The 22898-nt window shown below is 42.8% G+C and overlaps 1 protein-coding gene and 1 long non-coding RNA gene across 4 annotated transcripts; one reads left to right on the top strand and one right to left on the bottom strand.

The window, feature by feature from the left end:
- Positions 1 to 3079: 3079 nt before the first annotated feature.
- On the bottom strand, positions 3080 to 17893 carry LOC124247668 (uncharacterized). Of its 3 annotated transcripts, none has more exons than XR_006890786.1 (3): positions 17786 to 17893; positions 16935 to 16990; positions 3080 to 4711 (listed from the first exon to the last, which is right to left on the bottom strand). It is a non-coding gene; the product is annotated as an uncharacterized LOC124247668 (long non-coding RNA). The 3 variants fall into 3 exon arrangements; XR_006890785.1 differs by lacking the exon at positions 17786 to 17893 and adding an exon at positions 16287 to 16382 and having other exon boundaries at positions 16935 to 17717; XR_006890787.1 differs by lacking the exons at positions 3080 to 4711; positions 17786 to 17893 and adding exons at positions 9139 to 9426; positions 16287 to 16382 and having other exon boundaries at positions 16935 to 17717.
- A 191-nt stretch (positions 17894 to 18084) lies between these two features.
- On the top strand, positions 18085 to 22641 carry PNRC1 (proline rich nuclear receptor coactivator 1). The gene is made up of 2 exons (XM_046677182.1): positions 18085 to 18757; positions 21039 to 22641. Exons 1-2 carry the CDS (start codon positions 18224 to 18226, stop codon positions 21480 to 21482), a joined length of 978 nt encoding a protein of 325 aa, XP_046533138.1. The 5' UTR covers positions 18085 to 18223; the 3' UTR covers positions 21483 to 22641.
- The last annotated feature ends 257 nt before the right edge of the window (positions 22642 to 22898 follow it).

Here is a 22898-nt window from a genome sequence, read left to right as displayed (position 1 = left end):
TTCTCTTTGGAGTGGACTTGCAACCATGGGTGGGAAGGCTTCCAGGAACATCTGTTAATAAACCCCTCCCCAGGGGCCAGCACGCCCGCCAACACCTTCCCTGAGTATCTTGCTGACCTGCTTTATAGAGGGAAGGCAGGGGCAGCAGCTGCCAACAGCCCTAGCCAGGCCCCGATACCACTCATCTTCCAGCCCCATGGCCCAGCTCTACCTGGAAGGATGTGTGTATTGTGGACGTGAGTGACTGTGTGCTGCTGCAACTAGAGGCAAGAGCCACATGCCGGACTATCTGATAAACAGATAACAAGCCCAAACTTTGTACCTGTAGCTTTCCAAGGCTTTTTCATACTAAGGAATAAACTTAGCCATCTCTACTGCACGTAGTCCCACATGGGCTTGTCACATCCGTTGTGTATTGCTCTACACTGCCGTTGAGGTGGCCTGGGACCATGACCGTCTCGTTTAGCACAGCAATCCCCAAGTCTCATATAGTGTTTGGTACCTAGAAAGCACTTAAAAAGCTTTTGGTGAATGAAAGTTAAGTAAATGAATTCTTGATGGTCTTATTTAATGTGTACCAAAAGCATGTGCTTTTCATACATTACACCATTTAATCAAACTGTTCATGTAAAGCTTCCTTCTCAAGAAGGTACAAGCTCTTTGAAAGCAGGAAATGTATATTTGTGGGTTTTTTAAGACTTTCTACGCAGCATCCTATATCCACCTATCTTATGGGAGTGCTACACAGAACCTTCTAAAAGACGTGTCTTCTTTTATAGTGTTAGAAGCTATATTTATTTATCATTTTGCTACACGGTAAGATTTGCTTATTTGGGGGGCTGGCCTGGTGGCATAGCGGTTAAGTGCGCATGTGCCATTTCTCAGCAGCCCAGCGTTCGCTGGTTCGGATCCTGTGTGCAGACATGGCACTGCTTGGCACGCCATGCTGTGGTAGGTGTCCTACATATAAAGTAGAGGAAGATGGACATGGATGTTAGCTCAGGGCCAGTCTTCCTCAGGAAAAAGAGGAAGATTGGCAGTAGTTAGCTCAGGGCTAATCTGCCTCAAAAAAAAAAAGAAAAGAAAAAAAATTGCTTATTTTTTTCTTTTAAGCCATACTAATGGTTTCAGGTAAGAAAGTTATTAGATTATGGTCTAAAAATATTCTCTTTTGTTTTTTTTTAAGGAAGATTAGACCTGAGCTAACATCCGTGCCCATCTTCCTCTATTTTATACGTGGGATGCCTACCACAGCATGGCTTGACAAGTGGTGCGTAGGTCCGCACCCAGGATCCAAACTGGTGAATCTCGAGCCACCAAATCGGAAGGTGCAAACTTAAGCGCTGTGCCACCAGGCCAGCCCCAGTATTCTCTATTATTAAGAAAAAGTCCCAGTTAAAAGATTTGTTTTACTATCTATTGTGTAACAAAATCAGACTACATATACCGTCTATGCTTAACATACTAGATTCCCCACATCATTTCCAACCAGAGAAGCTCTGCTTTTATCTGTTTAAAATGGAAACGGTTTTACAGATTTTCACCTAAATCAGGACAGCAATGCCTGAGAAGGAAGATGTGGTATTTTGATGAAAAATTTGACAAACATTAAAATAACAAGATGAATAAATTAACAGAGAGGCCAGACAGAGAAAAAGAGAAGATTTCTGAGTCTCTCCAAGAACTCACTTTATCTATAAGTTCAATGAATAAGTATAAACAAAGATTGGGGCTTTTTTGCTTTTTTGTTTTTGTTTTTTTGAGCAAGATTAGCCCTGAGCTAACCTCTGCTGCCAATCCTCCTCTTTTTTTGCTGAGAAAGATGGACTCCGAGCTAACATCCATGCCCATCTTCCTCTACTTTTTATATGTGGGATGCCTGCCACAGCATGGCTTGCCAAGTGGTGTGTAGGTCTGCACCTGGGATCCAAACCAGCGAACCCCAGGCCACTGAAGCAGAGTGTGGGAACCTAACCGCTGTGCCACCGGGCATTTACAAATTAGGGTGCCAGTGACCGAGGAGCATATGACACCAAGGGATTCATGTGGGTCATCTTCCGAAATGCTGATATTATTCAAAGACTTGGAAGTAAGTGGAATCTTGCTTTTCCCCACATGAAAGTCTGGAGAGGAGAAAACCTGCATGTGCTAGGCAAGTGGAACTTTTGACACTTTTGAGTACCTGGTGGCGATGATGTTGCAGCTGTGTCAAAGCAATCAGGGTGAGAGGACTTTGGAGAGAGAAATTATGCCTGACCACTGGAACCAGTGAGCTGAGCATGTGACTTCACAGCAAGCCTTCAGAAGCTATTTTTTTGGAAAAACAAGCTTAAGTTATGGCTTTTAACTTTTGATTACTTAAAAATCATTAACTCACACAAATCAGCTCATCTTCCTGCTGCCATTATTTTATTTTTATTTACTTTTTATTTTATTATTTTACTTACTAGACTGTGTTTACTTTCACTTCCCACCATAGTCAGTTCCCTGGAAACACAAAAATATCAAAAATCCTGATTTTCTTGATTGCTAGTGTCATTTTTCAATCACCGTTTTAGAGTGTAATAATTTTGAAAAACTAAATTTTCTACACCAAACATGGATAGGTGGTTAAAAACAGGAAGTCTGAAGTACAATCTCAAAGCAGTTAAAAGAAAACAAGGCACGATAATAAGGAAAATTCAGAATAACCTGAAATCACCAAGGGTTGAAACAGACATGTCATTGATTGTCCCTGGGAAACCCCAAGATGAATTTGAGAGGAGAGAAGAAGACAAATAATACTTGCACAGCTGCAACTCCTGAATCATTAGGAGGAAGCATAGTACATTCTTAGATGCTCATTTAAAATAACCTGTGGTTAATGGGCACCAAGCAAAATCTTGGTTTTTTCTGTTTGAGAATACCCTGACCGAAAAATAGCAAGAGATTTTACTTCTGCAACCATATTTAAAAACTAATAATGTATATCTGATAAGAGTCTAGTATCCAGAATATATAAAGAACACTTGCAACTCAACAACAAAGAGATAAACAACCTAATTTAAAAATGGACAAAGGACTTAAATAGGCATTTACCCAAAGAAGACACACAAATGGCTAATAAGCATGTGAACAGAAGCTCAATATCATCAGTCATTAGGGAAATGCAGATCAAAACCACAATGAGATACCACATCACATCCACTAGTATGGTTATAATCACAAAAACAAACAAACAAAAAATAACCAGAAAACAACAATTGTTGGTGAGGATGGAGAGAGACCGGAAGCTCATGCATGGCTGTTGGGGTGTAAAACAGTGCATCCACTGTGGGAACAGTTTGGTGGTTCTCCAAAAAACATATGACTACCCTATGACTCAGCAATCCCACTCCTGGGTATATACCCAAAAGAATTAAAAGGGGGAACTCAAACAGAAACCTGTACACAAACGTTCATAACAGCACTATTCACAGTAGCCAAAAGGTGGAAACAACCCAAATGTCCATCAATTAATGGATGGATAACCAAGATGTGGTAGATCCATACAATGCATTAGTATTTGGCTAAAAAAAGGAATGAAATACTGCCTCAACATGGATGAACCCTGAAAACATTTACGTTCAGCGAAAGAAGCCAACACAACAGGCCACATATTGTACAACTGCATTTATATGAAATTTTCAGAAAAGGCAAGTCCATAGAAACAGAAAGCAGATCAGAGTTACCAGGGACTGTGGGAGAGGAAATGGAGAAGTGACTGCTTAATGGATAAGGGGTTTCCTTTCAGGGTGATAAAAGTATTCTGGAACTAGGTAGTGGGGATGGTTGCACAACATTGTGAATGTACCACGTTACTGAATTGCACACTTTAAAATGGTTACAATGGTAAAGTTTATGTTATGTATATTTTACCACAATTTAAAAAATAATGCAAGCTTTCAAGGAAAAGCACATTAATTTCTTGAAACTTAAAAGCCATAGCAGAGAGCTATTTAGCAGAAAGCTCAAACAAGCAAATTACAAATTGCTTGACGCTCCCCTGACAATTGTTTGGGTCAAGAGTGGACTTCAAATACAAGCTGGGTCACTCAGAGCCCTTTCATGGGAATTTGGAAGAGTGACTCCCATGGCTGACTTGGTCACAGGACAGGAAAAAAGCCGCACCCCAAGAGTTACTGGGTGGTGTTGATGGCCCAGAGCTCCTACTCAGGCTTGGATAGTTTTCCACAGGTCCCTTGAGTTTGACATTCTTAGAATAAATCCCATCTTGCTTGAGATGGCTCATGTGGTTTCTTCTCCTTGAAATCAAACATATAATCTTCATATATAAGACATTTAGGTTATTAGGTATTTTAGGACATTTAGGTAATGTAATATTACCAATTGTATTAGCTTTCTTTTGCTGCCGTAACAAATTACCACAAATTTAGTGGCTTAAAACAACAGAAATTTATTCTCTCACAGGTCTGGAGGCCAGAAGTCCAAAAAGCAGGGCTGTGCTCCCTTTGAAAGCTCCAGGGGAAAAATCAGTTCCTTGTCCCTTCCAGCTTCCGGTGGTTCCAGGTGCTACTTGGCTTGTGGCCACATCCCTCCAATCTCGGCCTCTATGGTCACCGTGCCTGCTCCTCTTCTGTGTGTCTCTGTTCTCCGTGTCTCTTACAAGGACACTTGTCACTGGATTGAGGACGCACCCAGATAATCCAGGATGATGTCCTCATCTCTACATCTGTAATTTAATAACATCTGTAAAGACCCTTTTTCCAATCATGGTAACAGTCACAGGTTCTGGGATTAGGGTACAGAGGGACGGGGGGGGGAGGTGGGGGGAGGGAGGACATCATCCAATCTACTACGCCAGTATCTAATGTGATATATAATAATATCACAGTGAAAGATATGCCTATTTTGAAGCCTGCTGATACATGTTGGCAATATGTGTCAGTGTTCAATGTTGCTGGCAGTGCTCAAAATGTTTTTTGAAACTTTTCATTTGGCACTGCCCTCAGAAATTGAGTCACATTCTATGGAAAACAATAATGGCCATGATAGACTCACTTATTTCTGGACAATGTAACAAGCACTGAGGCATTGATGGGACCTCATAAGGACCCTGAAATAGCACAAGTAGATCCAACCAGCAGAAGGGTTTTGTTTTCTTCTCGCCAAACTCAGTGCCTTAATTTTCTTAAAGACCAAATACCATTTGGAGCAAACTCTGGGAAATGAGGAGGACCATTAAAATTGGGCAAACTAAATTTTCGCATCAGAATCCCTTAGACGGTGTGGTTGGAAAAGTCCAAATCATTCTTAACTCTCTTCTCCCTCACTCCACATCATATTAGTAAACCAAATCCTGTCAATTCCACCTAGAATATTTCTCATATATCTAATCCCTTCTACCCCCACTGAACATGCCTTATAGATCCTTCAGACTTTATCAATTGAAATGTTTTCTAACCAGTCTCCTTGCCTTTCAGCTTTGGCTGTCTTGCCCCTATCTTTCCATCCGCTCCAAAATACACTCACCTGCATGTGGCACCCCTGTTCACTCACCTTCTAGGGGTTACCACAACGCGGTGAACTCTAAGTTCCTCAGCGGGGCCCTGAGCACCCCTCTCAGTATGACCTTATTGAATTTTCCAGTTTCTCTGAATTATTTTCTGTTTCCTACCCATGCCTGCCCTGTACACTCATGCCTCTGTGCCTTTGCTTTAACTTTGAAATCCCGTCAGTCAGCTTTTTAAAAAATCATGGGTTTTTTTGTCAGTGAGGAAGATTGGTCCTGAGCTAACATCTGTGCCAATCTTCCTCTGTTTGTATGTGGGACGCTGCCAAAGTGTGGCTTGATGAGCAGTGTTGTAGGTCCACAACCAGGATCCAAACCTGCAAACCTGAGGCCACTGAAGCGGAGTGCATGAACTTAACCACACCACTGACCAGCCCAAAATCATGTATTTTTTTAAAAAGTAAAATAAGTACTACAGGGCCCCAAATGAAAGCAGAGGCTCCTGGACTCCCTCTGCCCACACTCGCTTCCTGTCCACTCCCCCCTCCCCCAGGCAACTTCTTTCAATGCTCTTACCTGTTCTTTTAGTATTAACCTTCATATTTTAAAATAAAATGTTGATAGTGCTGTATTTATTTTTCGGTTTGTTTTTGTTTTTTTCAGGAAGATTAGCCCTGAGCTAAGTGCTGCCAATCCTCCTCTTTTTGCTGAGGAAGACTGGCCCTGAGCTAACATCCGTGCCCATCTTCCTCTACTTTTTATATGTGGGATGCCTGCCACAGCATGGCACACTTAACCACTGTACCACCGGGCCGGCCCCTATTTTTTGGTTTAAGATACAAAGTGATAATGACTTTCTAGTATGAAGATGAGGGTTTAGCTCCATTATTACCCAGATCCCATCTGTCTACATATACTTACATATATACGTATACTCTCCTTCTCCATCCTCCTAATATAGTCATATCATACGTTTGGATTCTATTGGTATTTGGTGTTCACATGCAATCAGTTGTACTATGAATATATTCTCTTTCTTCTACTTTTTCTCTTCTTTGGAATTAATAATCGCCTTGCTCTTTCATTGACTTCATTTTCCTTGCTTCATTTTCCATTTACCTAGCATTTATTCATCCCCAAGCTCTCTGCCAGAAGTGCACATCTCTTCACAATTCCTTCAAACTTATTGAGGATTCTATCAGTTTCATCTCTTTCTTGGAAATCTTCCCCTCCCCGCCAAAATCCTTCGCCTGCTGCTGCAGTCTGGGCTGGTTGCTCTCTAGCTCACCTCTCAAGCGCACCCTGGAAACTCCTGTCACTCCTCTCTTGTGTGGGCTCTCATGCTTCCTGGATAGCCCATGTCTTATTATTTCTTGGTTTTACGCTCTTTAATGAAGTGACTCTTCCAGTACCTTCCTGAGGAAAACTGCATGGGGAGTAAATTTATTGAGCTGTTATGTATTTGAAAGATCTTTATTCTACCCTTATGTTTGATTGATAGTCTGGGAGGTATCTGAGTCAGTTCAGGCTGCTATAACAAAGCAGCATAGACGGATGGCCTATAAACACCAGAAATTTCTATCTAACAATTCTGGAAGCTGGAAGTCCAAGATGAGGGTGCCAGCCTGGTGGGGTTCTGGGGAGGGCCCTCTTCTGAGTTATAGACTGCAGACTCCTTGTTGTATCCTCAACATGGTAGAGAAAAGAGAGGAAGCAAGTTCTCCTGTAACTATTATAAGGGCGATAATCCCATTCAGGAGGGCTCCGCTCCCATGACCTAATTGCCTCCCAAAGGCCCTACCCCCAAACACCATCACATTGGGAGGCAGAGTTTCAACATGCGAATTTTGGAGGGTCACAAACATTCAGCCCAAAATGGGAGGAAACAGACTTCTAAGTTGGAATTCATTTACTCTTGGGATTTTGAAGTGATTGTTGCATTGTCTTTTAGCTTCAAGATGATGTTTCAGATACTACTCCAATTCTGATGCTTTGTACGTGATCTGTTTTTCTCTTACAAAGATTTTTTTCTTTTGGTGAGGAAGATTGTCCCTGAGCTAACATCTGTGCCAATTTTCCTCTATTTTGTATGTAGGATGCCACCACAGCATGGCTTGCTGAGCAGTGTGTAGGTCCACACCTAGGATCCAAAGCTGCAAACCCTGGGCCGCTGAAGCGGAATGTGCGAACTTAACCACTATGTCACCGGGCTGGCCCCCCCTCAGAAATATTTTAATAATCATGTCTTTTTTTGATTATTACCTATCTTAGTGGAGGCCTTTTCGCATTTGTTTTTTCAATTGTTCTTTTGTATTCTGTTCCCTTTTTATAGCATCCTGTTTTTGTTTCATGGATGTACTATACTCCTAACAATCTGAAGCTATTAACTAGAGGGGCTTTCAAAAACTTTCTTCTACTCTCTGTTTCTGTGTCCTGCAAGTTTATTTTATTCCTGTTTGTTTGTTTGGTCCTCAAAACTCTGGTGATCCTTGCCTGACTGCTTACCCTTGAGGGTATAGCAATAAGAAGCTGATTGTAAGTTCTGTGTGCATGGCATGTATTATTGACTAGTGGGAGTCGCTATGGGATGATCTGGCTGGGCTGCATCTTAAAGAACCCCTGAAGTCAGAATTAAACTAATCATATTGCGGCCGGCCCAGTGGCACAGCAGTTAAGTTCACATGTTCTGATTCGGCAGTGCTGGGTTTGCCAGTTTGGATCCTGGGTGCAGACCTACACACTGCCTGGCAAGCCATGCTGTGGTAGGCATCCCACATATAAAGTAAAGGAAGATGAGCATGGATGTTAGCTCAGGGCCAAACTTCCTCAGCAAAAAAGAGGAGGACTGGTGGCAGATGTTAGCTCAGGCCTAATCTTACTCAAAAAAAAACCCCCTAATATTATATGCACCTGTTGCACATGTGCAGAATAACTGTAACATGCTCACTTACTAGTTAGGCCAAAATCTCACCCTCTTCTCTTCCCTCCCTGAAACTCAAAAAGCTAATGACATCATTTTAGATATAGCATTTATAGCAATGAGTCATATTTGGCTGCGAATTGTAGTCAATATCTCAGAGAAAACTTGGCAAAACATCAACATCCCAGCTTCCTTCTATGAAGAGCTTCTCTATGAAGGTGGTTGTGCTTACTCTTCAGCTCTGCAATACAGACATTTCTTTGGTCTTTCTCTGTGTTCAGGAATTTTAAAAAATAATGTAACTCAGGGAATGTCAGTTTTAGCTTCTTGTACATTTCTTAAATTTTCAAGAATAAAATAAGGGCACAGTAAGTATAACTCAGGCAAGGTTGATTTGATTGTTTTGTACAAATCCCAAATCTTCCTGGATGTTGTAAGGACATGAAAATGTTCTTTCTCAGAAAGAATTAACAGAAAATCATTGGCCAAATCTCATTTTTCTTTTTTTCTTTTTTTCTAAAGATTTTATTTTCCCTTTTTCTCCCCAAAGCCCCCTGGTACATAGTTGTATATTTTCAGTTGTGGGTCCTTCTAGTTGTGGCATGTGGGACGCCGCCCCAACATGGCCTGACGAGCGGTGCCATGTCCGCGCCCAGGATCCGAACTGATGAAACCCTGGGCCGCCGAAGCGGAGTGCCTGGACTTAACCATTTAGCCACAGGGCCAGCCCCTCATTTTTCTTCTTATGTTCTGGGGTTACAAACTACAGAAAAAACCTTTACACAGTCTCACTTAGGCTTGAAAATCATAAGCAGTTCTATAGAACGAGCTTCCCCTTCTACCATCACACAGCTGAAAGGGCCGCAGAGGCTGGAATTCTACTTTGTCGCGCCACCCTAAGTTCAAACACTGCAAAAACTGGGGCACTGCAGTATTGTGCAAAAATGAAATATGCTATTTTCCTCATGGATTTTAGCTGACTGCAAGGACAGGATTGAATTGACTGGTCCGGGACCTGAAAAATAAAGGCAATTTGACAGGGTATGCTTCAATCCATTTTCCTTAATTTATTTTAAATTTCTTGGAAGTAGTTTAACTCCTATTTATGGAAATGTCAAATGAAATAGCCAAAGATAACCAGATTGATTGAACAAATGGATTTCCATGTTTTTTGCACTGAGCAAGACTAAGAACACTTTTTCTATCATGGGTTCACAGGCAAAAAGAAAACAACTTAATTATTTGGGGGTTCTTTTGTATTTGAGAGACAAAACAAAAATTTCAATTCCTTTTTTAAAATGAGGAAAATCAGAAACAAAACCTTACTAAACCATGGAAATCATATTTTCCCCCACATTGTCCCCTCTAGATTTTCCTATTTCTGTCAAGACTATCATTTCTCCCCAAATTGAGCAGATTTGAAAGTCTGGGAGCCATCTCTTTGTCTCCCTTCCCCTTACCTCTCGACACCCTCATACTTCCCACCTTGTCTGCTCTTCCCGCTTGACTCATGTTATCAGTCACCAGGTCTCAGACTTTTATTCCCAAGTCCACCTTTCCATTTCCTCCAAACTATCTCAGCCTGAGTCCTCAGGCGCCTCCCAGCTAAGCGACTGCCCTTTGTCTCACCGCCTCCATTCTAGTTTTAGAGGAGTTTCGAGCTTATTTGCCTAGAGAGTCAGGCAGGTAAAGGAGTGAAATGAGCTGGGTGAGCACGGCCTGATTCAAAAGGGCAGGCTCTACTCAGCTCCAGCCAATTGTTGCTTCACCAGGGATGACGGGACAGTGTTGCTAGAAGTCCATCTTCCCATGAAAGGTCAGAGATCCCCAGAGTTTCCGTAGGTTCTCTCACTTCCCTCGGATTCCTGAGAATCCCAGGAACAAGAAGAGGGAGGTTTTGCACCTGGAAGGTGGGTTATGCAACGCACTGGGCTGGCCAGATCTCTCAATGCTTGTCATGTTCCCAGTCCCTGAAGCGGTCTTAAGTGGTTCCTTATAGATAAGTGCCTCACCACCCTGGGTCATCATCTTAGCCAGGAGCCACCCAGGAGAGGTCTAGTAGAAAGTTCTAGATGGCCAACAGGTACATTAAAAGAGTTCAACATCACTAATTATTAGAGAAATGCAAACCAAAATGACAATAAGATATCACCTCACACCCATTAGAATAGCTATAATTAACAAGACAAGAAATGACAAATATTGGAGAGGATGTGGAGAAAAAGGAACCCTCATACACTGCTGGTGGGAATGCAAACTGGTGCAGCCACTATGGAAAACAGTATGGAGATTTCTCAAAAAATTAAAAATAGAAATACCATATGATCCAGCTATTCCTTTTTTTCTTTTTGAGGAAGATTAGCCCTGAGCTAACATCTGCTGCCAATCCTCCTCTTTTTGCTGAGGAAGACTGGCCCTGAGCTAACATCTGTGCCCATCTTCCTCTACTTTATATGTGGGACGCCTAGCACAGCATGGCTTGCCACGAGGTACCATGTCCACACCCGTGATCCGAACCGGTGAACACCAGGCCACCGAAGCGGAACATGCACACTTAACCACTGCACCACCAGGCTGGCCCCCAGCTATTCCATTTCCGGGCATGTATCCAAAAAACATGAAAACAACAATTCAAAGAGATTTGTGCATCCCTATGTTCATTTGCAGCATTATTCACAATAGCCAAGATATGGAAGCAAACCAAATGCCCATCCACGGAAGAGAGGATAAAGAAGATGTGGTGTATATATACACACAATGGAATACAACTCAGCCATAAAAAAGACAAAATCAGGGGCCAGCTTTGTGGTGTAGTGGTTAAGTTCATGCATTCCGCTTCAGCAGCCCAGGGTACACCAGTTCAGATCGTGGGCGCAAACCTAGACACCACTCATCAAGCCATGCTGTGGCAGCATCCCATAGAGGAACTAGAAGGACTTACAACTAGGATATACAACTATGTACTGAGACTTTGGGGGAGAAAAAAAAAAGATAAGATCACTCCCTTTGCAAAAACATGGATGGACCTTGAAGGTATTATGTTAAGTGAAATAAGTCAGACAGAGAAAGACAAATACCATATGATTTCACTCATATGTGGGAGATAAACACACAGATAAGAAGAACAGATTGATGGCTACCAGAGGAGAAGGGGGTAGACGAAGGGTGAAAGGGGTAAAGGGGCACATATGTATGGTGACGGATAAAAACTAGACTATTGGTGGTGAACACGATGCAGCCTATACAGAAACTGAAATATAATAATGTACACCTGAAATTTATACAATGTTATAAGCCAATATGACCTCAATTTAAAAAAAAAGAGAGAGAAGACCAGCTCTGGTGGCCTAGTGGTTAAATTTGTTGCACTCTGCTTCGGCGACTTTGGTTTGGTTCCTGGGCGTGGACATACGCCACTTGTCTCTTAGTGGCCATGCTCTGGTGGTGGCTCACATATGAAAAGAGGAAGATTGGCAACAGAAGTTAGCTCAGGGCAAATCTTCCTCAGCAAAAAACCCCCCCAAAAACCAAAAAACCAAATCTGTTTGGGGCTGGTCCAGTGGCGTCATCGTTAAGTTCACATGCTCCGCTTTGGTGGCCTGGGGTTCACAAGTTCGGATCCTGGGTGCGGACCTATACACCACTCACCGAGCCATGCTGTGGTGGCATTCCATGTGCAAAATAGAGGAAGACTGGCATGGATGTTAGCTCAGGGCCAGTCTTCCTCACCAAAAAAAAAGAAAGTTCTGTTGAACCAGGATGATGGCGATGAATCAACCAATCATCCAGTCTGGACCAACCCAAACTAGACCAATCAGTTCCTCTCTCTCTGGAATTTGAACTTTAAATAAACAGTGAGGCAATGGTAGTGATAGTGCAAGTGGAAATACACAAAAAGCACAAGCAGAAAGAGTGGTTGAATCATGGGAATGCCAGAGTAAGGATCAACAAACATCTTCTGCTAAGGAGTGACAAAATAACCTGGTAACTAGGATTGCACTGGATCCTGAATAAATTTTGAGTTTCCAAACTTCATTCCAGGTCTATTAGGCACTATACTGTAATTCCTGTTCCTCCCATGAGTTCTGGGTAGGAAGCTTTTCCTGGGATCTTAGGAGGCCTGGTGTAGGGTCAATCTTCTTGCCTTCCTTATGTGTACGTGTATATATCCTTAAAAAAATCCCATTCCTTTAGGTAATCTGAGTGAATCCTTGCAAAGAAAAAAACCTAACAATGTATACAATGCTCTTTCTTGCTTTTTTTTCCAAAGAGGTAATTTTACTCAAAACTTTGTCATTGTAAAATGCTTGTCCCAACTGCTTCTCTTCTGTGGTCCCCTGCCCTTCTCTATTTGTTTTGATGTAGAAAATTGTTCTGGAATACTTATTAATAACACTAATTACTTGAGTAAAAGTACATCAATGAGTCAATCAAAATGTGCCAATATTCTACAGGGCGCAGTCTGTCACACATACAAAAATGGCATTAAGTTTTTGATGATTGGATCTTGAGTAGTTGCAAGTAGGGATGGACCTGGACGTCCCAAGTTTTACAAAGAACTAAATTATGAGAAAAACAGTCACTCTCCAGAGTTACAAAACACTCTGGAGAAGGAATTATGCTTCAATTCCATGCTCTGAATATTTAAGGAAGGGGAGATGAAATAAGGATGATGATGAGAACAGTAGAAAAAAATTAAAAGATAAAAAGGGGAGAAAGACATGAGAGACAAAGTGGAAGGTAAGACATTAAGGTTAGTGACATGATTACAGAAATGATGAGTGATGAGACATAGAAAGATTACATGTCAGCACAAGTGCATTGTGGGGGAGGGTTTGAAAATTTACGATTATGTTGGGAAGAAAACTAAAAATTCTTTTTACAATGGAATAAATGTTTCAAATGTCTTCGTAGTATTAGAATTAAATTAGAATTTAAAAAATCAATGTAGACTCATAATTTTAAAAAGAGATGTCTTCCAATTTTCCCCAAAAATTAACCTAGCAGTGATGTTTTCCTAATCCCAATCTGTACTCATGGGGAACAATCTGATATTCATCCCTGATGCCCAGATTGTGCCATTAATATTTTTCTTCATTTAAAGGAAGTAAGCTTCCTTATAAAATAGCTCACTCCATGTTTTGGGTCAGAGAAAGACGAAGATAATCTGAAACATCTTATGTATATAAAATCAGGAATGTTTTAAGAAACGGGAGAAGTGCTGAAGAGACAACAGAATCATCTTAAAAGGCCTTTCACTGGGCAAGCTCTAAAGAACTGAGCAAAAAGGGAAGATAATCATAGATAATTGAAGCTATGTTAATCTATGAAAGTTCATAACGCTTCTCCAAAGGAAAAAGTTTACGATTGTAAAAGGCAGTTTGGCTATAAAAGATAGTGAATGTGATAACACAGATATGTTAATTTTTTAAAAGTTGAATAAATACAGAGAGATATATATGGGTTTCTAAAAACAAATCTAAAGCATATATTAGTTTATAAAGCACAGACTTGCCTTTTCGCTAATTGCGAAAGTAGGGAGGGATGAACAGAGGGAATTGGGAATCAGCCAACCAGTCCTGGAAAAAATATTAACCATACCAAGAACAGAAAGCAGTGCTCCACGGCATTTGTCACACACAACGACCAGGAGGAAAGGAGATCCAGCATTTAGTCAGCACTGGGGTCGCAAAATGACAAAGTAGAAAGAGAATTAATTCAATAGTGTGTTTCAAGATGATGATTTGCCAAATGTCCTGAAGAAGATAGCTAATTATGTAGACTTGATCTTGTCTCATGAAAGATGAAACCTTACAATGGCCCTATTAATTATAACAAACAAAACAAAATTGGTTTGTAAAAATGAACAGTCTAGGTCAACATATAATGATAAGATGTAAGGTGGCCAAACGAAAGTTCAAAAATACACTATTTCAGGAGAGGCATTAGGTTGCATTCTGTGAACAGCAAGGAATTAAAAAATTTTATCAATGTGTAATAGGAGAGCAAGCCAGAAGGCACAACCAGGCCTGTGACCCAACTGAGATTCAAATGGTTGAAACCTCAGCTGGTCTAAATAACATGCTTTTTCTTTTAGTTTTATATCTCAGATGAAATAGAATCAAATATCCATAATATTATTGTACCCCATGACAGCCACTAGTCCTTTTGACACCTTTGTACCAATGAGAAAAGACATCCCTTCCTCCAGGCGGCCCCAAGCCCCTGGGTAGATGGCTTTAAGGGGTGAGGCAGAGCTGTATTTCAACTCTGCTCTCCCCTTCGGCCAGGCACCCTGTGCAAAGCACAACCCCCACAGGCCTGCTGTCCCCTTAGGAAGGTTTAAGAAATAACCATACAGTAAAATTATTGCAACCCAGAAATGTATAAGTATAGGGGTAACGAAGACATTAATTTCAACCTTTGGTAATAACACTTCAGAAGCAATTAAAGTATCAGAATAAATTTTTGTCATTACTGTGAAAATTCGTGCATATTTTGCTTGCTTTTAAATATAAACCTTACAATTTTAATTAAACTTTTCAGAATTTGTTGATAAAGTTTGTGATCAGTGCTTAAATGCCAGGGAAATTTTTATTTGTTAAGTTTAAACATTTTGATTTCCTGGTTGTGTTCAACATTTAGAGGAATATTATTTCATAGATTTGACAGATTAATAATTTGAGCATTAAGCAAAATATATATTGGAGTAAGTGTTCCTCTTTTCACACAGGTGTCCCTGAGAGCTTAGACATTTAAGATCTAAGTGACAATAGGTAGAGGAAATGGAAATAAAGTCATAGTGAGGGTGGAAGAAAGACGTTCAGAGCAGGAGGAGAGAAAGGTGATATTCAAGGTAAGACAGGGAGAGAAAGGAGAGGAGTAGAGGAATCTGGAGGGCTCTGGAGTGTTAATGCAGGTAAACCGCTTATTTCACCCAGGGCCTTCACTTCTTTTCTCTGCTCTTTAATACCTGGCTTACTTTTCAACTGTTTATTTTGAAAAAAAAAAAAACAAACCTCCTCTAAAGAAACTGTTGACTTAACAAAAAATAAAACCAAGACATGTGCTGGAAGAAAAGCCTTCAAGAACCCTGAGAGTCCTCCCAAGATTTACCCTTGGAATGTCCTGCTATGTCCATGATTGGCCCTTTGGGCCCGGACAAGAGCATCTGACCTTCTCCTTTATATCATATAGCACAGATGAAACCGGGTTTGAGTATTACAATTAGATTTTACTAAACACTAAGGCTCTGTAGGAAGTATACACAGAGAGTAACATGAAATCCAGTGATCTGGAGTATAAAACCTGGATAGTTCTCTTCTGGTGGTCCCTTCCAGCTCCCAGTCTCTTAGTGGTGGGCAGCATCTTTGCACCCATCACCCAGATGGCCACAGCTGCAAGGCTACCTTTCTCACAGTACAGAATCCAGGGTCTAACATGAGGCCTACTCTTCAGGCCTCAAAGGATAAGCTACATATCACACAGTAACTCCAACATTCACCCAACAGAGAAACACACACAGTAATAGGTGTCCTTCATCAAAGGCCCCACTGAACTACCAACGAGCAGCGCAGCCCCGGGAGGGTAAATCATTCCCCAGGACGGTGTGATATTACCCCCAGATAAAGTCAAACTTTAGGCCTTGGGATATGGTGAAAAGAGCACCGGACTAGGCATTAGGAGTTCAAGTGGTTTAGTGCGGGACTCACGGTGTGACCCTCAGGCAAGTTACTTTATCTTTAGAGGCTTTATTTACATGATATGTAAATAGAACCCATCTCTATCTATTTTAAAGGATTACAGTAATAATGAGATAACAAAGAAGTGCTTTGAAAAAGCAGAAACTCTTACAAAAAGAAAAGAATAAATCACCTCATTCCAGAGGTTCCATAATCTTTGCCTGCTCTTCTGCAATTCTCGCCAGGCCATTCTCCTCAACGGATCTTAAACTCGGCATCATTTGCTGACCTGAGGATTTAAATTAAAGGCTAAGATCTCTTACAGCTCTGGAAGTATATAAGTCCCATTCATCCAATGATCATGAACACCTACTATGTATTGTGTTGGAAACACAAAAATGAGTAAAATCCAGGGGCTGGCCCCGTGGCCGAGTGGTTAAATTCATGCGCTCCGCTGCAGGCGGCCCAGTGTTTCGTTGGTTTGAATCCTGGGCGCGGACATGGCACTGCTCATCAAGCCACGCTGAGGCGGCATCCCGCATGCCACAACTAGAAGGACCCACAATAAAGAATATACAACTATGTACCAGGGGGCTTTGGGGGGTAAAAAAATAAAATCTTTAAAAAAAAAATGAGTAAAATCCAGCAAAAATGATAAAATTCAGACATCAATAATGATGGAATGTAGTATTAAAAGTTTATGTAAAGTTATTGGGAAGCATTATTCTGGATAATCCCTCTGTTCAACTTTGTTAGCAAGCATAAAACACTTATCAAGTACTACAGAGCTGAAAAGGATTGGTTAGAAGCTGTGAGGATACAGAAATTTCTAAAAACCTACCATTTAGTGTGGCAGCTAGTATTCTGGATGATGGTAAAACTTCGGTCTTGCCAGACCTGGAGTAGAGTTCAAATTCTGCTATTAACTTACTGTACGATGTTTAAGAAGTACTTTTTTGACTCTCTAAGCCTGTTTCCTTTCCCTAAAATGGGGATAAAATACAGTACCTAGTCCTTAGGGTTGTTGTGAGGTTCAAATGAGACAATTTATATAAAGAACAGTTCCTGGCAGGTAAGTGCTTGATAAACAGCCACAGTTCTTTTCATGTGTGAGCACAGTGTAGGGAGATGACAAGAGTGAGATTTCTATCAACACACAGCTAGCAAAATACTCCGTATGTTGCAGAGCTGTTTCCCTTTCTCCCTTCGAGTCTCCTCCTCTGCTTCCTCCTTAGTTATCAGACACCGTTTTGCGATCCCAAAGTCTCACAGTCCTTCAAGTATGAAAGCTGTAGCATTTCCAATGCCCAGTCACGGGTTTATGGAGAACTTTTTGTGTATTAAAGGGCCAATTTCAATCAATAAGTCATTCCATTCTTCCTCTGATTACTACGGCTAATGAGCAGCGCTGACCTGAGTACATGATAAAAATGTGAGCCACACTTTATCAAATATAATTTAAACGTGGACTGCTTTTCTTCAAGACAGCTAGGAGTGAAATCCCTATAACGTACTTCGAAATCTCAAAAAAGCCCAATGATTAATAATGTTGGGCTTGAGATAAAACAGATACTTCCCCAAGGTCAGTGGCCGAGGAGGCATCAGTGGCCTTGACGCTTCCTGATTCTTTCTCCATCCCGCACCCCACCTCCACTCCCAAGTTCAGCCTAGATCTACCAGTCTGACCACTACCTTCAGGGCGAGGTGCTGGGGCGAGGAAGGCGAGGGGTGGGGGAGGCGGGCAGAAACGGAACTTCATTGTTCGCGGGACCGACTCTTCCCGAAAGAGCCCGTTGGCGGCGCCTGCGCAGTGCGCGCTCTTTGTGCCGGGCTGCAGCAAGCTACTTGTTTGTGTGTCTCTCTCGGAGGCGGTGGAGGCGGAGCCGGCGGGGCGTGGCCTGCTGCGCCGCACGCCGATTGGGCTTTCGCAGGGAGGTGGGCGGGCGCAGGGCGGGGCTTCTGATAACAACACTCGGAGCGGGGGCTGAGGCTATTTGTTGCTGCGCCGCCACCGCCCGAGCCATGGTCCGCGCTCCTCTCGGGCTCTCCTAGCAGCAGCCGCCGCCGCCCTGTGCTCTCCGGCTTCACTTCCTCCTTCTCTTCCTGCTGGGCCACTTTCCTCCTGGCGCTATGACCGTCGTTTCCGTCCCGCAGCGGGAGCCGCTTGTCCTGGGCGGCCGCCTTGCGCCCCTGGGCTTTTCCGCCCGCGGTTACTTCGGGGCTCTTCCGATGGTGACCACGGCTCCGCCGGCTCTACCCCGGATCCCGGATCCCCGGGCACTGCCCCCCACCCTCTTCCTCCCTCACTTCCTAGGGGGCGACGGTCCCTGTCTGACCCCTCAGCCTCGCGCCCCAGCACCGCTGCCCAACTGCAGCCTCGCCGCGGCGGGGGGCCCCCCACGGGCAGCGCCAAAGAAGCGGCGCAAGAAGAAGGTGCGGGCCAGCCCGGCGGGGCAGCTGCCCAGCCGCTTCCACCAGTACCAGCAGCACCGGCCGAGCCTGGAGGGCGGGCGGAGCCCCGCGACGGGCCAGAGCGCAGCGCAGGAGGTCCCGGAGCAGGCCGCCGCCTCGGGCCCGGCGACCGCAAACCCCCCTGAGGAAGCGAGCCCCTTCGCCGGCCCGCTGCCGCCCGCCGCGCCCGGCCAGCCCTCTTTCAGAAGAGAGGTAAGGGCTCGAGGGGGCCTGGGGCGGTCGGAGAGGTCCGGCGTGGGACGGCGCCGCGGGCTCTGAGGTCGGGGCCCAGCCTTGAGGGGCCAGGGCGGCCGGGGCGAGGGGCGGCTGTTTACTCGGGAGGGAAGTTTCCGTGACGCCCGCTCTGTTCTTGCTGGGGGAAGGGGGGGAGGGGAGGCATGCGCTGGCGCCGCTGATTGGCTCCCGGGAAGCAGCCAATGAGAGACGCCGCTGCGCCCCAGCAACAGCCCCGATTTAGAAAGCTGGCGGCGTTCCAGGGGGTTTCGGCGTTCCGGGCGCGCGGTGGGCTGGGGGAGGGCCGGGGCCCGCGGGAGGCTGACGTCAGCGCGCTACGTGCGGAGCGCTCCGGCGCCCATGAAGGAGGCGAGGCCGGCTGGGGGCCCTCGCGGCTCCCGGGCGGTTGGGGGCTGCCCGCTCTCCCGTGGGTGCGCAGTGGGCCGGGGCGGTTCGCTTCCGATTGGTTTGCTCCCCGCTGGGCGCTGCCCCTCGCCGGGCGCCCTGCTTGGCCGTACTTTCCGCTTTGAAAGTTGGCGGGGGCGGCGGCCGCGTTCGTGCCTCTCTGGAGCCGTAGGTTTTGTGTGCTCGTCTGGGAGAGGGACGGACTTCCTTGTCCGGACAGCCCGCGCTGGGTACTCCGCCGCGCTTTCGGAGTGGAAGGCAGTTTCCTCACTGCTGTCCAGAGTGATGAAGTTCTCGAAAGAAAAGTTATCAGCTGAATCGAGCTTATGCTGCCCGCTTGCCATGCTGATGGACTCTCATAACATTGATTAAAACAAACGGGATTAAATCGCTGAGATGATTTGAAATTAAAGTAACCTTGATATCAAAATAAAACATTTTGTCGACTTTTAATTTCAGAGAGGTTTACATAATAGTGAAATGAAAATAAGTTACCGCCATTCGTTGAAAGGATGTTGGGCTGAGGTGTGTGCAGCGTACTGAGCTGTGCCCTGGGAAGAAGTTCACTTTGTCCGCCGTGATTCCTTCTCTTAGATTCCTTTTGTTTTAAAATTCCATGGCTCTGAAATATTAATGAGGATCTGAAAGCGAACTTTGTCGTTCTTGCTTCCTGGGCAATAAGTAAGATTGCTTCCTGTTCTAGAAGGGCATTAAAACCAGGGAGCTCTGGGCAGTTAGGCTTGTGGACATGGAATGTGCTCCGGCTGTGTGTTGGTGCCCTGCTTTCCTCCCGTGTTACTTCTTAGTGTTGGAACGAGCGAGCGGTCGAATGGTTACCTCCCTCCCTCCGGCTGCCTGCGGGGATCGCTTGAGTTAGCAAAGCTCTTGAAGCACTTGTTAAGCTAGAAAGTAGGGGACAGGCGGGACCCATTTTTTTCTGATTATGTGTTTGTTGTAAGTATGTCTAACTGGAAAAGATAAAAAGTGATAAGTATTTTAGTATTTAGATTTTTATTTTAGTATATAAGTTTCTGAAAAATTTTGTTTGTAGAAGCTTGGAGATAGGTTTTTCTGTGTAGACTTAGTAACCATTATCAAAACACTTGCTTAAAATCTAGCTCCTGCTAATCAAATTTGTATTTATTCTGAAATAATTTTGAAGGTATCTGTCTAAAAGGCAAAGAATGTATTTATTAACATAGTTTTTATTTTTATGCAACCAACCAGAATAAAAGCATTTGAAAATTTCTTTTTTTGTTTTTTTCCTTTTTCTCCCCAAAGACCCTCGGTACATAGTTGTATATTCTTCGTTGTGGGTCCTTCTAGTTGTGGCATGTGGGACACCGCCTCAGCGTGGTTTGATGAGCAGTGCCATGTCTGCGCCCAGGATTCGAACCAATGAAACCCTGGGCCGCCAGCAGCGGAGCGCGCGAACTTAACTGCTCGGCCACGGGGCCAGCCCCTGAAAATTTCTCTTGACAACATCTTACTGTAAAAACACTGAGCTTTGTCAGTGTTTGGAGGTTGGCATAGGTATTTGGAAGATAGCTCATTACTCTTATAGGTATAGAAAGATGAACTTGGGGTTACTTTGGGTTTTTTCCTTTGACATTTTAGAACTGGCTCGTACATGGCATACTGCTAACAGTGGTGATGAACTGGATTTTTAGTGGTAAACAAAATGTGTCTATTTGGACATCCAGTGATAAGTGCAGCAAGCACATACTTCATCAAGACAGTGCACTAAAGTCCAGGGGAACTTTCTAAAAGAAAATATATTAGATATGTGGTATGAGGTTCATGACTGATTTTTATCATGAGACTGTATTCATTTTTATATTCCTTGTCTTTGTAGGTTTTAAAATCAAAGATGGGAAAATCGGAGAAAATTGCCATTCCCCACGGCCAGCTTGTTCATGGTATACACTTGTGTGAACAACCAAAGATAAACAGACAGAAAAGCAAATATAACTTACCACTAACCAAGATCACCTCTGCAAAAAGAAATGAACATAACTTTTGGCAGGATTCTGTTTCGTCTGATATAATTCAGAAGCAGGAAAAAAAGCCTTTTAAAAATACTGAGAACATTAAAAATATGCATTTGAAGAAATCAGCATTTCTCACTGAAGTGAGCCAGAAGGAAAATTATGCTGGGGCAAAGTTTAGCGATCCGCCTTCTCCTAGTGTTCTTCCAAAGCCTCCTAGTCACTGGATGGGGAGCACGATTGAAAATTCCAACCAAAATAGGGAGCTGATGGCAGTACACTTAAAAACTCTCCTAAAAGTGCAAACTTAGATCTCAATTTCAGTATGTCTGTAAAACATAGTTTTTCCAAAATCCCTGGACTCTTGAAAATTGGTACAGAAATGGAAATTTGCCTTGTTGCAACGTACAAGTGCAAAAGCTGAGTTTAAAAAATTACAAACAGCTTGTATTATATTTTATATTTTGTAAATACTGTATACCATGTATTATGTGTATATTGTTCATACTTGAGAGGTACATTATAGTTTTGTTATGAAAGTATGTATTTTGCCCTGCCCAAATGGTAGGTGTTTTGTATATATACAATGGAGAAATTTTAAGTGTGTGCTAAGGCACACGGAAGACCAATTTATTTGCACAAGGTACTGAGATCTTTTTTTCAAGAAACAGCTGTTGAATCTCAAGGTGAAGATCTAAATGTGAACAGTTTACTAATGCACTACTGAAGTTTCAATCTGTGGCACAATCATTGTAAACATGGGATTTGTCTATGTTTCTCTAAATTGATTTCTGCCTTCTAATCTGTGATTACTGGAAAACTCCTCTTCCCATTTTTACCAAGCTTAATTTCTGGCTTTTGGTTTATATCCATTATTCAAATTTAAAATACCTCTAATTTTAATGCCAACAAAATTGGTTGTAATCAAATTTTTAAATAATAATAATTTGGCCCCCCCCCTTTTAAACTAGTCTTGACTCTTTGTGTGTGACTTTTTCATGTTTGAATGTGTGACATGGAGATGGATTTTAACTCCATTTTACTGGCTAAATGTCTTTGGCTTTCTACTAATCGCCCATCTTCCCTCTGAAATTAGAGGGTCCAATAATTTAACACTACTACCTCTAATGGGAGGAATTCCCTATCTTACAAATGGAAATGGTTATGGTCTAAAGTAAAGCTCATTAGTTTATAGCTTAGAGTATATTTTTATATATGGACCGTTTCATAAAGTACCATTTGACTTATACCATATGTTTTCAGCAAAAAAAAAAAAAGACACTTGTTTTACTAAATTTATATTGATACTGAATGGCAGTATTTGAACCAAAGCAAGGATAATTGATGTTAAAATAGTGGATGGAGATTTTAGATATGACAGCTTATGTATTTTTGCTTTGAAACTCAAACTTTGTTCTATTTAATAGTATATTTATGTGGTCTATTCCAATAAGAAATACTAAAATGCAATTTTCCTTACATGGTTTTTAGTTACATTATGCAAAGCTAAAGTTTATCTCAACAAAAAGGAAGAAAATTTTCTGAGTAATTGGGCAATATTTACACATGTGAAAAGGAAAAGGGTCTTAAGAGGGTAGATGTATGATTCTGTAAGGTGGACTAGATGGGAAAGGTGCTACCATCCTTCTGAGAAAAAGGGAGAGGAGTCGTGTACCATCTGGCTCACGCAGGAGGGGAGGAAGAGAGGTAACTGGCTGTACGAGAGT

The sequence above is a fragment of the Equus quagga genome, chromosome 11 (genome assembly GCF_021613505.1).
Source record: "Equus quagga isolate Etosha38 chromosome 11, UCLA_HA_Equagga_1.0, whole genome shotgun sequence".
NCBI classification, from domain to species: domain Eukaryota; kingdom Metazoa; phylum Chordata; class Mammalia; order Perissodactyla; family Equidae; genus Equus; species Equus quagga.
This window is presented reverse-complemented; position numbering and strand designations above follow the sequence as displayed.